Below are 14,649 nucleotides of genomic sequence, written 5' to 3' on the forward strand. Positions count from 1 at the left end.
TTTGTTTTGTTCCTTTGAAACAGGGTCTTACTATGTAGCCCTGTCTGGCCTGGAACTCGTCATGTAGACCAGGCTGGCTTCATACCTACAGAAACTGACTTATTTCTGCCTCACCACACCCAACAAGACCTCAGGTTCTAATAGAAATTAGTTACCTTCTGGCAATCTTTACCTCATTATCTACCTGGGAGTATTTATGTTGTCTCAGTGGAGTTTCCCCAGCTCCCTTAATGTCAATTACTTATTTTCAATATCACAGAAGGACGTTCTCAGAGACGGTTATTTCTTTTATCATCTTTTTTTTTTTTCTTTCTGTTTTCTTCTGAAAGCTTTCGAGATTGCATCGGAGTCCCTGGCTCCTGAATGGTGGGGCTTGGGAAGCAAAGAACTTAACACGGAGATGCCCATTAACAGACCTTGGTCGATTTTAAGGCAAACAGTACTGGAAAGGCCCAGGGCACACCTAATTCAGGGTGAGCGCCCGGATCTGTGAGCTCGTGTTGCTTCAGCATCTCGCCGTGTGTTTGTGGGGAGCCTGCTTTTGGCTCCTCCCCTGCCCGGTCCACACTACCTTTCGCCTCCGCTTTTGCGTAACTATATTAATAGAAGGGAACACTCCACATCCTGGCGCTCAGGCCCCAGAGACAGGCTGGTTGTGGCTTGGCAGGTGGGCTTGTAGCAAGGAGATGGGTGGGGGAGTGGGCGGAGCCGCTCCGGAGTGGCGTTCGAAGTAGCCAATGGCAGGACGCGGCAGGGGCGGGCTGGAGGCCCTGTGATCATTCAGCCAATGGAAGACGAGCAACTACTGGAGCGACCTGGTGACGTGAGGAGCGTTCCATTCCGCCAGCGGTGGGCGGTTGCCACAGCTGGTTTAGGGCCCCGACCATTGGGGCCCCCTGTCAGGAGGAGGCACCCTCCCTGTCAGGGAGAAGTCGCTAGCACCTTTGGCGGCTGACGCGATCCCCAGGGACAGGGCACTTTCTGTCCTCAGTTGCCGGCCGAGTTCGGTCTCTCTCATTCAGGTAAGCAGGGGTGGGGGTGGGGGGGTCTCCGGGCTCGGCTGACTGGAGGGCTGCATCCCACTTCAGCTCCGCTGGCACCCGGGGACGTTGGCACCGCCCTGCTCAGCTCGCCAGCTGCCAAGCCCCTGGCCCGGGGTGACTACACGTGGCGGGGCGTGTGTGAGTGTGTACGAGCTTGTGGACGCGTGTGCGTGTGGATGTGGCGCGCGTCCCAGTCAGCCTGGGGCGGTGGTCGGCTGCGTGGCGGAGGAGACAGGGCGGGCCTCCTGAGAGGCCGAGCCTGCTGCTGCATAGCCCTGGCTTCTGGCACTCGGGCTGCTGAAGCCGGTCGCTGCTTCCCGACGGATTTTCATTTTCCTCCTCCTCCCAGGTTGGGCTCCCTTTCCTAGTCTGTGTTCTCCTGCTGGGTCAGTTTCTGAGGAGGAGATTGTTTTCCAGGTTAGTTTTTACACAAAGGAAGTGATCTTTGCACCTCTGGGGCCCCCCTCCCCTTTCCCAGCGCCTTTCACCTTTCCATCTCGCAGCTCAGCTTTTAGTCCTCTTTTGGACCTTTGCCCTCTTCTAGCTCCAGAATGATCTCTAGCTGGTTGTTTCTTGCTCATCAGGCTGCAGGCTTCCGCCTCATTCTTGCCAGCATGGGGCATGTGGTGCCAGTAAATAGAGGACACAGCCCCACACCTGAGAGGAAGAGAAGGGGGTGACAGTGAGTGGGAAGGCTAGGCCTGGAAATCCAGGATGCTGAATTGAGCTGGTATTGGTGAAATGTCCCAGAAAGCCCCCAAGGGACTTACCTTAGCCACTGCCAGCGCCCTCAGGCACCCCTCACCCCATCCCAGTTACCAACCATCCTGGAATCTCTCCTGGTAAAGAAAGCCTTTTATCTACAGGGTGATGTGGTTTATTAAGAGTCCCACAAACGTGGGGCTAGACCAGCAAGACTGTTTCATTTTCAGACTCGGGAAGTTGCAAAAGGTTTGATTAGGGGAAATCTGGTTCGGGTAAATACAGTGTGTGTGTTCTGTACAGAATGCTCAGAACATCTTACCCCAGCCACAGGGTTACTTGTTCCCTCCTGTAATGGATATTTTGAATGACTAACGGAAGAAAGAAGGTGAAGGACTGGAGGAGGGATGGGAAGGGCTACTTAGGGACAGACAGCAACAAGAATAACAAAAGCCTACTACTGTTATTATAGGTGTCTTAATGAAGACTAAATAATATAGGGGTGTAGTGGAAAGTACCAGGGACTGGAAGTCAGTGCGCATGCTTTCTTGTCTCAGTTTTGTTGCTGCATGACCCTGAATATGTTATTTCATCTCATTGGTCCTCAGTTTACTTCTTTGTAAAATATAGTAATTAGGATGGACACAAAGAATTCCTGCTTCCTTCCAAGACTCAGGATTAACCAAATCGTCAGCATTACTTTGGAAACGGGGTTTATTATTTAAATATACTAGTCTCCTCCCCTTTTGGAGAACTGTTGTGTTTGTTTGTTTTCCTCTTTAGAGAACAAACACAGATTAGAAATAAAAACTTCGGACCTCCCCATTTCCACTCCTTCAGGCAGTGCTCATCTTTCTGTCTCTGGTAATGAGGGTTCAGTTGCATTTTGTTATTCTTGTCTCACCCTCCCCCCTTTTCTTATTTTAGGGCTCTTGATAATGTTTGACCCAGTGGCAACAATAGTAGACGCCGTGATTTCAAAGCTGGGCTCAGCCTCTGTTTCTGCTCTCCTGTAGTCACAAAGCCCGTTTGGACCAGGATCTCCAATCATGTCTGTGATGGTGGTAAGAAAGAAGGTGACACGGAAATGGGAGAAACTCCCAGGCAGGAACACCTTCTGCTGTGATGGCCGCGTCATGATGGCCCGGCAAAAGGGCATCTTCTACTTGACCCTCTTCCTCATCCTGGGGACATGTACACTCTTCTTTGCCTTCGAGTGAGTTTTCATTGACTACGGTTGTCTGATGATGGTTAATCTGGGTCCAAGGAATGAAATTGTCTTTCCTGGGCATGTGTGGTGGCTCTTGCATGATTTCACTCTTTTCATGAACAGTGTCTATAGGCTGTGTCTATTGAATTCACTGCTTTGTGGTTATAGTAGAATACATACTCCCTAAAAAGACCAGGGACTTTAATGTCAACTTCATAGCACTGGTGGGGATAACCCCTGACAAACAAGGGGTTTGTCTTAATTATTTACCTTCTTTCATTGACAGTAACTTAGTAACAAATTACTTCTTCTCTACCCCTCCCAGATCTGGGAGTAGCCCTCATTGTTATAACACCTCTCAACAATATCCACTTAATCTGCTATTTTGGATTCTATTTCTATAAGGCCTACTTCTTACTTAGCTGTTAAATTGAAAAACTGAACTGGGAACCTGAAGATTGGTTCCACCATCAGCTGTATCACAAAGGAGCTGTGGGAATGCCATATAGGTGCTTTTGAAGTGTGGTTGTTCTCCCCCCCCCATTCACTCAGTATTAAAAAAAATAAACATTCTATGTAGGCCTAATGTTAGCCTTGGAATTATTTTTTTCTGTGATGTGACACCCAGTGCCAGAGACGCTATTCGTTGTATGTATAGGTCACTGCTCCAGGGAGGTGGCCAGTTGGGAGTCTCATGCACTGTGGCATGACAACTGGGTATGCTGAGAGTGAGTCTCACTAGGAATGGGAGCAGTGCTAATTGTTTTGGGATTACTGTGTCAAGGAGGACCTTGAGGAACTAAGAGGTGTACACGTGTCTACCGAGGCCACACCTGCTATGAGCCTGCCATGGCTTGTGTTCATGGGTGACCTGGAAATAAGAGTTCCCATGCTGGGGTGTGGCTGGAAGGTGCCAAGGGGGCTCCTTGGCCAAACTGAGTAAGTCATTAAATGAGCTCCAGATCATTGAGACTCACTTTTGTCTTTCTCTAAGGGCTAGAGGCTTTCACTATGCATCTCAGAGTGACTGGGGGGCAACTTTGCTAGACTTTTGATGATTGCATCTGGTTTGAGTAACAGCAGTGGGAAGAGTGTTATGATGTTCTATAACAGGGCTGGTAAAATAAGATCAAATGAACTCTTAGTTAAAGGTCCTTTTGTTGTTATTACCACTGACTTGGTGGAGGTTTTCCATGAAGTTAGGCTGCTGAAAGCTTGTTACCTGCTTTCCGTTCTGAGTTTTACAACTCAGTGTGTATGTGTGTGTGTGTGTGTGTGTGTGTGTATACATCACCATGTGCTTATGTGGGTTACAAGTGAACATGTGCATCCAGGAGGGTTATACATAGCACAAAACAGTTTGTTTTCCTTCAGCTCACTCTTCTTTCTACATTTTTCTTGCTTCGTTCCTGCTTGTCTTCTTGATGGAAGTACAAAGTTGAATCCTGCTGTCATTCTCCCTCTGTCTTCTTTTGCCCCCCCCCACCTCTGCTCTTAGATATTTATGATTGGAATCTTTCACGACAGAGATGAAACTTATTTTCAGGCTCTGAGTGACTTGGTAGTTCTGGGTCCAGGAAACCTGTGGTTTGGTCAGAGAAACATGGGATTTAGAACTGTGGCTTTTGGGCCTGTTTTTGTACCTGGAAGGCTTAAAGAGACTGTGCCTTGGATCTGTTCCACTTAGGCCCCTGAAGACCTCTGAAGAAAACTGCCCATGGGATGAAGCTTCTAATTAGCTAAATTACTGTTCAACAGAAGCTTGATAAGTTTTCTTCTAAGACAACTCCCATTTCAAAGTTATTTCTTGGGGTTTTTCTGTAGACACGAAGTTTTGTAAAACTGTTCCGAGTTTCAGCTGTCTGTTTGAAAGAGTAAATATTTCAAAAGTAAAGGCTGGGGGAGGGAGGAGAGAAGGAAGTAAATGTGTTAGCTTAGTGGAATGGGGAAGTGTAAATCTGACCAAAGAAAAGAGGACTCCCGCGATGAATGCTTTTAGGTCATGAATGCTTTTAATAAGGTAGAATCTGGTGTGTGTGTGTGTGTGTGTGTGTGTATGCGTGCACGTGCGTGCATGCGCGTGCATGCATGTGCATGTGTCTGTTTGCCATATGCAGGCACATCGATAATCAAAGTGGTGACTACTTTGTACCTATCTAATGGTAGGCTGTGCAAGGTCCAGCAACATAAGAACGAGGAATTGAGTCTTTTTTTTCTGGTAGACTAGTCTATAATTTACTCTCAGGCAAATAGTGGAGGGTAGTAGGGTTTGGAAGCCAGAGTTGGGGCCCTAATGTTAGTATTAAAATGTGATGAGACCCAAGGAAAGCAGATCTAGTCTCTAATTTCAGGCAGCTGATGATGACATTTGACATTACATTCGATTTTAACCAAAACACCAAGAAGTGATAGGAGAGCATATTTGAATTCACAGATTGCTTCCTGATGTCATTCTTAAATTATCTGTGAGTCTAGATTCCCTGTTCTCTAACTGTCACATTTTTGCCACCCAGGAAGGTAGTTCAAATCTTGATACACATCTGGATGTGCTTTTTATCAACCAGATCCTGTTGGCAGCAGGTGCTTAGGAACAAGTGTGAACAGACTTATGACTGTGTTTAGCCTAGCTGTGGGCCATCCAGATGGTTTGAGCATTCTGGTCAGTCATGTGGGTGCTCCCTTCATGAAAAAAATGTGCCTTGTTGGTACTAGTGCCAGCCTTGCACTTTGAGATTTTGCTTTTCCAAATCTTGAGTGTTCAAAGGAGAGATGTGTAATTTTCAGTGAACAGGTTACATGTTGGATACCTAAAGCAACCTAAAAGACCATTCACCTGAGAGTAGTTAGCACCAAATTGTTAGAAGTATTTCTGAAGAAGTTTGGTGGCCATCCCTTAAGGTTGCTGTCACAGATTGGAAATTCTGTGTGAAGTGGTAGCTCTGTTGGAATTCTGAATAACTGTGTCTGAAAGGATGTGAGGGTGCATAAGGGGAGTATAGATTACCAATCGGTAGTTGTATTTGTGGTAAGCATATATACATTTAAAAGTGGAGTGAAAGTTGTAAAAATGCATAAAGACAAAGGATTTTCTGATTAATTCTGGGGGCGAGGTATTTAGGAAATGTGCTTGTGGATGCAAGTTTTAGCTTTCAGCACAAGGAACAATATTGAAGCCCTTTTGCTCAAACCCTGTCCAGCTTCCACCAGAACATTACAGCAGAGTGACACCGATAACCTGCGAGCTGTCCAGCTACTGAAAAGCTTTGGTGATTAGGTGGTTTAAATCAACTTCCTGATGAAGTGTAGACCTGGGAAAAGGATCAAACACACTGTCTTCTGAAATGAACTTTATAAGCGTTCTCTTTTAACTATCTGACTGAATTTCTAGTGGGGTCAAAGTCTCCAGACTTTTTATGTATGACTCTTGACCCCTACATAGTAGTGCCTTGCTGCTGTGATTGGTGCTGATGCTCTCTGTGTGCTAGATGTGGAAGAAATTGAATAAAGGTGCTGTCAGACCTTTTTTTTATTTGTCAGACTAGTCCCCATGGGTACCATGGGTGTGCATATTAGAAGAGAAGTCACTGAATCGGATAAACTAGAAAAGAGATTTATGTTATTGCTTAGTAATTAATCTCAGTTCTAGCACACCCAGATTTTCCTCCCTCCTCTTTCAAGTTCCTTTAACTGTACATTTGCTCATTGTACAATAATGTGGCATGTCTTACATTTCTGAGTTCTTTCTTTGATTTTCTGTGTGTGATGGGATCTCAGGTAGCTCAGGACAGCCTTGAATTTCTCGTTTGGCTAAGGATGACCTTGAGTTCCTGATCCTGATCCTCCTCCTGCTTCCAGCCCGAGTATTGGGATTAGAGGTCTGTGCTGCCACACCCAGCCTGGCTGTTTTTCTCTTTTTGTTATGCTTGCACTCTTCATGTGTCTGCAGAGCTTCAAGCTCTTTCAGGCTCAGGTGTTATCTCCTGTGCCTGTAACCCCTGTGGTGATTTACACTGGAGTAGGTGGTCAGTAAATGTTGCCAGGAGAATTTCTGGAAGCTTTTAAAATTCCAGTCTTGACTCACAGAATCATAGCATGGTAGAGTTATAAAGAGCTCTGGAGACTCTCTCCAATCCTTTTTGTGGTTCAGGAAATCAGGCCCACAGAAGTAAGCTAATTCAAGATCTGTTGACTGCTTTTCTTTTGGCTATGCAATTCTGAAGACATTCAAATTATTAAAGTATGATGCCAAATGCTAAATCTCCTAAGCTCATGCTCCTAGGAAACCAAGGAGTATTTTGTAGAAAACTGACAACATTTTGGCACGGCATCCTTGCAGGAGCACAGTGGCCTATCACTAAGTGAGCACTTAAAATGTAAGATGTTTTGTGAGTTCATGAAGGATTACTGTCTCTGTTTCCACTCCTTGGTCTGGATTCCAGTATGAAAATTGCTGGGAGAAAGATTGAGCAAAGTGTGCTCCTTACCTAGACACTCTGTGGGTACTCATGACTCTGTAGAAAAAGCAGATCTGGCAACAGTTAACCAGGTTTAAGGAAATACAGTATCACAGAGACCAAAGTCCCAGCTTGACATGGTAGAAATCTACTGTCTATCCTGAAGAGCATTCTTCACCGAGACTGAGATGAGGTCAAGGTGACCATCATGACCTCTGACCGAGAGAGTGTTCCTCTGCGAGTTGCTCTGGGAAGGTCAGTCTTGTACTTTATGTGGGTTAGAGCTGTTTTGTACTTGGTACTTGAGCAACCAAATGGAAGTTTTGGAACACTATAATGGCCATTGACCTCTTTGATATCAGTCTACTACAGTTTTTTTTTTTTTTTTTTTTTTTTGGTTTTTCGAGACAGGGTTTCTCTGTGGTTTTGGAGCCTGTCCTGGAACTAGCTCTTGTAGACCAGGCTGGACTCGAACTCCCAGAGATCCGCCTGCCTCTGCCTCCCGAGTGCTGGGATTAAAGGCATGCGCCACCACCGCCCGGCTCTACTACAGTTCTTAGCTAAACTTAACTTTTTCTTTTTTTGAGATGAGGTCTCATGCAGCCTTGGTTGGTTTCAAATGTACTATGTAGCTGAGGATGACTTTGAACTCTTGATCCTCCTTTCTCTCTCTTGAGTGCTAAGATTGCAGGCAGGTGCCACCATATCTGGTTTTATGTGGTGCTGAGGATGGAACATCAGGCAGGATAGCAACCGAGCTACATCCCTAGGTGTAACTCTGATAATGCATGTTCCTTGAAGATGAGTCTCCCAAACTATTTTATTTCCTTTAATAATTCCCAATGGTTCTGTCATCCAGGATTCCTTTGTATGGCTTATTCTCTTCACCATCTTTTGTGATAATGGCATTACTTACTGTCAATCTGTTTTGAAAATATTTTTTAAAATTTCACCTAGATGAATATTGTTTTTTCTATACTACCTAAGGCCTCACAAGTGTTCTATTTAGCTGCACTCCTACCCCCCCCAGAGGATTATAGCCTTTCTTTTCTTGAGATGGCAATTTCTTTATGTTCAAATGACTTTGAACCCACGTGAGCCTTCTACTTCAGCTTCCCAATTATATGAAACCAGAGTCAAGAATGAGAGCGAGTCATTTGTTTGTATTTTTGTTTGTTTTAGAAAGGCTCTACTTATCCCAGCCTGGCCTGAATCTTTCTACGTAGCCCACACTGACCTTTCATCTGTGATCCATCTTGTCCCAGTCTCCTGAGTGCTAGGATAGTGGGGCTTGAGCCACCGTGCCAGTTTAGAATGAATCTTAATTAAGTCTGCAATTCTCTATATTGGAAAAGGTGAGCACAAAGAGCTAAAATGTTCCTGGCAATCTGACATGAGTTAAGATGCTCACTCAAGGAGAGAAGAGACCTCAGAAGTGTTCTTCCTCAGAGATGTCAGAGCTAGTATTGTTTAAGAATGAACAAAGGAGGCACCTTGTGTCTCTTGCCAAATCAGGAAGCTAGGTAATTCAGTATAATTAGTGGGATGGTTCTGAGATGGAGCAATGAAAAGGCAGGAGCCTTGAGATGATGATTAGATAAGGCTAGTTAATGGAAGATCTTGGAATACTGGTCTGTGAACTTGGGACTATATATATATATATATATATATACACACACACATAGTTGGCAGCAGTACCAAGTTCTTAAGCAGGGGTATACTATGATTGAAGTTTAAAAATTGTCATTACAACTAACATTTGGCAATTTCTGAGTAGATTTTGTATCTACAGGTACAGATTATGTATCTCCTCAAAAAGAATTTTTACCACCACAGAATAGAATATTTGATTAATGTTCTCCATTTCTACTGAAGCAAATGAGGGTTATGCTTTTTCCTCTGACCTTTCTGTAGCAAAATGTCTGGAGGTTAATTTTCAATTAAGTTTTTAGTGTTGAAGAGGACGTCTTCTCTTTCAGTACTCTGAGTGTAGCTATGATAACCTTGAAAATGTGTTCTGGGTGCTAATTCTACATGATTATTTTCTCTAGAGGTAGTTCTTGCTAGTCTGTTTAGACTGCCATTACAAGCTATTATAGACTATGCTTTCTCAACGATGGAAATCTGTCTTCCAATTCTAGAGGCTAGAGGGCTTTAAGTGAAAGTACTGGCAGAATTGGGGTCTGGTGAGGACCTATTTCATAGCTTAGACATGGCTGTCCTCTTGTCATTTTCTCATATCATAGAAAGGCAAATGACTCATAATGTTAATATGAGTCATTAATCTCATTCATGAAGATGGAGACTTAGGTGACATAATCATTTACCAAGGACTCTGCAGATACTATTGAATCAGGGGCTGGGATTTCAACATGAATTTTGTGGAAACAGAAACATTCAGTGTATGCCAGTAAGTAGTAAATAAGGAGACAACTATCCACCCATATCTGGGAGGAAGTAAAATGAAGTGTTATTTCTATCATGGTGGATCAAAGGACATCACTGGGCTTAGATCTTTAGGCCTTGCTTGCTGTTAAAAGCACAGCTCTTCTTTAACAGCTGCTGTTGGAACAGTTTCAACAGCCACCAGCTCCCCAAGAGAGCTCTTTCCTGACCACTTACAGTCCAGAGAGTCTGAATCACCATTCTAACACTTGATTATTGGTCTCATCTTATGCTTTAGCTGTTTCATATGTTAGTTATGTTTTCCCCAACAAAATTAGCTCCCATTTTTCTTGTTCTTCAGTTGTTAGACCAATAAATACTTGTTGGCTTATTGATTGTACTGATAAAAAGAACAAACAAAGCATTAAAAATGTAGGAAGAAAGCTATTAGGGACTTAGAGGCAGAATGTTATATAGAACAATCCAAGATTGCAGTCTGTGAGGCAGAGCCCTAACACAGAATCTATTTGGTCTCTTACCAGTTCCACTCATGAATCTATTTTGAGATTTTTTTTTTCAAGTGAATTGAACTCTGTGCCATTACTATCATTCCTCTGATGAACTAGCATGCTGGGGGTGGGGCATGGGACATGATGCACTAGCCTTGCCTGGCACTGCTGGATACTGCTGGTCAGTACCAGCATGTGGCTCATGGGAACATATGGGAATCCAGTATTCTAGCCCAGCTATGGAAACCGGAGGTCAGTTAAGGAGTTGGGAGAGGATATTTGAAAATGATAATGCCCTTTCAGGTATCAGAAATGAATGCTTAGTGGGCACATGGCTTATTTATAAAGTAAGAATGGGAACTTCTAACCGCTGGAAGGAGGAAGGCCTCCTGGTACTTGGAAGACAAAAGGGACTTCTGTTTCCATGAGAATGTGGATATCTTTATTCCAATAAATGATAGAGATGGAAAGTAGAGGGAGTTTAATAATCAATTAGCTTTTGTTTATTGATGACACAGCAAGTATTTCTCTGAGACAAATTAGTGAAGTTTGAGGTTACCTTGACTTTGGGGAATTACTACTAAATTTTCATGGAGCTTATTCCTGTCAAAGAGAGTTCCAGCTTACTGCAGCCATGGAACTAAAATAAGGTTAAAATGTTTGTAAAGTGGCAAGTACAAACTCTATTTATAGTGAACAACATATTTTGATACATGTGTATGTTGTAGAATGGTTAAAATGAATCTCCTTAACATATATAGTATTTCGTAGACATATTTTTTTGTGCAGAGAACACTTAAAATCTACTTTCAACCATTTTTATTATTGTTACTAATTATAGTCACTATTATGTGTGGTGGGTCTCTTGAATCTATTCTTCCTTTCTGAAATTATGTGACCTCTGACCAACCTCTCCACATTGAGGGAATTTTGTTTTGTTTTTTTAAAAAAAGTACACATGTTTCTCTGTATTGCCAATGTGGTCTTGAAATCATAAACTCAAACAGTCCTCCTGGTTCAGCCTCTTGAGTAACTGGGACTACAGGCATATGCCACCATTCCTTACTTAGGGTGCTGTTTTTACTTAAACATGTTTATTTAGAAGTGAGATAACATAGGTTGTAGTTCACAATACTCTTAGTTTTGACATATTCTCTTACTTGGAGTAGAAAGGCCTGCTGGTCCCCCATTTCCCTTTCTAACCACGCCCACTTACTAGGGACAACTGACTGCCAGTAGCCTCATCTCTGGAAGAGAATAATACAATGAGCTTGTTGTGTGCTTGTTGACATACAGAATGGATTGTTTTAGCAGGTGCAGAAGATAGTCTGTATGGAGACTACAGAGACCTTTATCCTTGATGGAGTAGTAGAATTCAAATCGAAGTTGTCTTTTGTCTAGTCTACAGCAGGTGTTGAAATTGGACTTAGTTAAGCATTGGTCCTTCTTTGCAGGGGCCAGCATTGATTTGATTTTTTTTTGAGGGGTGCAATGAACTTTATTGATGGTATTCAAGAGAGTAGGGCTCCCTAAGCCCCTCCTGCTATTCTGGGGGTCTGGGATGGAAACTGTGAGGGAGATGCTCAGTGTCAAGGGTTGAGTTAGGACAGGGACTGCTCAGCAGCCGAGGGCCTCTCTCTTGCTGTGTCCTTGCTGGGATGGGTGGTCCAGGGTGGGCTTCTTACTCCTTGGAGGCCATGTAGGCCATGAGGTCCACCACTCTGTTGCTGTAGCCAAATTCATTGTCGTACCAGGAAATGAGCTTTACAAAGTTGTCATTGAGAGCAATGCCAGCCCCAGCATCGAAGGTGGAAGAGTGGGAGTCACTGTTAAAGTCACAGGAGACAACCTGGTCCTCAGTGTAGCCCAGGATGCCCTTTAGTGGGCCCTCAGATGCCTGCTTCACCACCTTCTTGATGTCGTCATACTTGGCAGCTTTCTCCAGGCGGCATGTCAGATCGACGACGGACACATTGGGGGTAGGAACACGGAAGGCCATGCCCGTGAGCTTCCCGTTCAGCTCTGGGATGACTTTGCCCACAGCCTTGGCAGCGCCAGTGGACGCAGGGATGATGTTCTGGGCAGCGCCACGGCCGTCTCGCCAGAGCTTCCCAGAGGGGCCATCCACAGTCTTCTGGGTGGCCGTGATGGCATGGACTGTGGTCATGAGTCCTTCCACGATGCCAAAGTTGTCATGGATGACCTTGGCCAAGGGGGCTAAGCAGTTGGTGGTGCAGGAAGCGTTGCTGACAGTCTTGAGGGAATTGTCATACTTGTCATGGTTCACACCCATCACAAACATGGGGGCATCGGCAGAAGGGGCGGAGATGATGACCCTTTTGGCCCCACCCTTCAAGTGGGCCCCAGCCTTCTCCATGGTGGTGAAGACACCAGTCGACTCCACAACATACTCGGCGCCAGCATCCCCCCATTTGATGTTGGCGGGATCTCGTTCCTGGAAGATGGTGATGGCCTTCCCGTTGATGACAAGCTTCCCATTCTCAGCCTTAACTGTGCCTTTGAACTTGCCATGGGTGGAGTCATACTGGAACATGTAGACCATGTAGTTGAGGTCGATGAAAGGGTCATTGATGGCAACAACCTCCACTTTGCCAGAAGTGAAGGCAGCCCTGGTAACCAGGCGTCCAATACGGCCAAATCCGTTCACTCCGACCTTCACCATCGTGTCTCTGGAATGAGGCTGGCACTGCACGAAAAGAAGCGGCTGTCTCTAGAACAGGGAGGAGCAGAGAGCCTTGATTTTTTTTTTTATTTGGTGGTTGTTTTACTAGCTCCATGTCTTTTTTCTTAAATAAAAAGAAATGGGGTTGGTGAGACGGCTCAGTGATTAAAATTACTTGCTGCTCTTGAAGAAGACCTGGGATGGTTCCCAGCATCTATATGGTGGCTCATAACCATCTATAACTCTGGTTCCAGGGATCCAACACCCTCTTTTGACCTCCAAGGGCACACCAAGCATGCACATAGCATGTATACCTACATGCATACAAAACACACATACACATGAAATACAAATAAATAAATCTTAAAAAAGAAGCAACCTCATTTTTGGTGGATAATCATAGCTCTGCTGTTTTAAAGCTTTAAAAAACTTAATTACATCATTCCCCTTCCCTTTCTTCCTTCCAACCCCTCCCATGAACCACCCTTTTGCTCCCTCTAGAAATTATGGCCTCTTTCTATTTAATTGTTACACACACACACACACACACACACACACACACACACACCCTGCTCTGTCCGTTTAGTATGAGATAACCAATTAGAGGGCTCTTCCCTGGGGTGGGAGATTTTTCTCCTGCTCTTAGCATTCCTCAGTTGCCTGTAGCTCTTTGTTTATGGGTGGGTCCCCATGCGATTTCCCTCGTCTGTGTTGACTGGAAACTATACTCAGGGCAGTTAGTCCTGGAGACATTGCTTCTTTGTTTTGAAGAGTGATCTTATAGATGATCAGAGACTAGGAAGATAGTTGTTTTCTGTTAGTGTAGTGGTTGTGCTTGGCTTGCTCATGAAACATGGCTTCATGATTCCTCTGTGTCATTTGGGTCTCTGGCAAGTGGGGGTGACTTTTGTTTTTGAATTTACTTTTTGATTGTGTGTTCCTGCAAAGGGAGGAATGGAAAAGAAATTAATTTACAAACTAGTAATAGTCATGGCCCTTAGTTGCCCTGAACCCATTTGCCAGGTCCTTCAGTTCTTGACATGTTCCCCCAATGCCCTTTTGACTTTTCAAAGAAGGCAGTAAATTGTTAAAAAGAAAGCTAAGACCACAAATTATGTTTTAAAAAGAACAAAAGGCCACTGAAATCATTTTGCAGGTTCAGTACATATGCTCACTTTCATTATAAATACTACTTAGCCTAATTTAACAGTGAGTTCACACCCCCACCCTGTGTACTTATATTGTGGAGGGGAGGCAGGGAAACATCCCATGGGAGTTGTTCTGCAACTAGAGCAAACATACAGCCTGGAGTTAAAACATTTGCCCTGAATAGACTGTGGCTTGCTTACTCTCCATGCTGATGAAGTAAGCTTTTCCCTCAGTGTACTTTCTCTGCTCTTCCTCTGCTCCTTGCTCATCCACTTATAGTCTGCTTCCAGTGAGGATCTCTATTTTCAAGAAGAAATGTGCCTCAGGAGGAGATGGCTAAAAATAGGTCAGTGATAATGCTCATCACATACTCTCATTCATTCGGTTTGATAGTCAGGTCAGATCAACAAGTATTTATTGATAGTTTCTTTGTTCCTTTACTTGAATGAAGATCTATCAAATATACAGTCAGATGCTAATGCTAATAGAGGTCATTTATTCAGGGTTTATATAC

General features: G+C 44.2%; 2 protein-coding genes across 4 annotated transcripts in view; one reads left to right on the plus strand and one right to left on the minus strand.

The window, feature by feature from the left end:
* Nucleotides 1-828: 828 nt before the first annotated feature.
* Zdhhc9 (zinc finger DHHC-type palmitoyltransferase 9) overlaps nt 829-14,649 on the plus strand; it is a 36,899-nt gene continuing 23,078 nt past the window's right edge. The window contains exons 1-2 of one of the 3 annotated variants that reach the window (XM_057759595.1): nt 829-1,022; nt 2,673-2,961. In XM_057759595.1, the coding sequence (XP_057615578.1) occupies nt 2,795-2,961 (167 nt within the window). In that variant the 5' untranslated portion in view covers nt 829-1,022; nt 2,673-2,794. Of the gene's footprint in view, nt 1,023-1,397; nt 1,461-2,672; nt 2,962-14,649 lie in introns of those variants that run through there. The other 2 variants (XM_057759597.1, XM_057759596.1) reach the window with 2 other exon arrangements.
* On the minus strand, nt 11,788-13,052 carry LOC130867551 (glyceraldehyde-3-phosphate dehydrogenase-like). The gene has a single exon (XM_057759598.1). It carries the CDS (start codon nt 12,984-12,986, stop codon nt 11,985-11,987), a length of 1,002 nt encoding a protein of 333 aa, XP_057615581.1. The 5' UTR covers nt 12,987-13,052; the 3' UTR covers nt 11,788-11,984.

Source organism: Chionomys nivalis, chromosome X, assembly GCF_950005125.1.
Source record: "Chionomys nivalis chromosome X, mChiNiv1.1, whole genome shotgun sequence".
NCBI classification, from domain to species: domain Eukaryota; kingdom Metazoa; phylum Chordata; class Mammalia; order Rodentia; family Cricetidae; genus Chionomys; species Chionomys nivalis.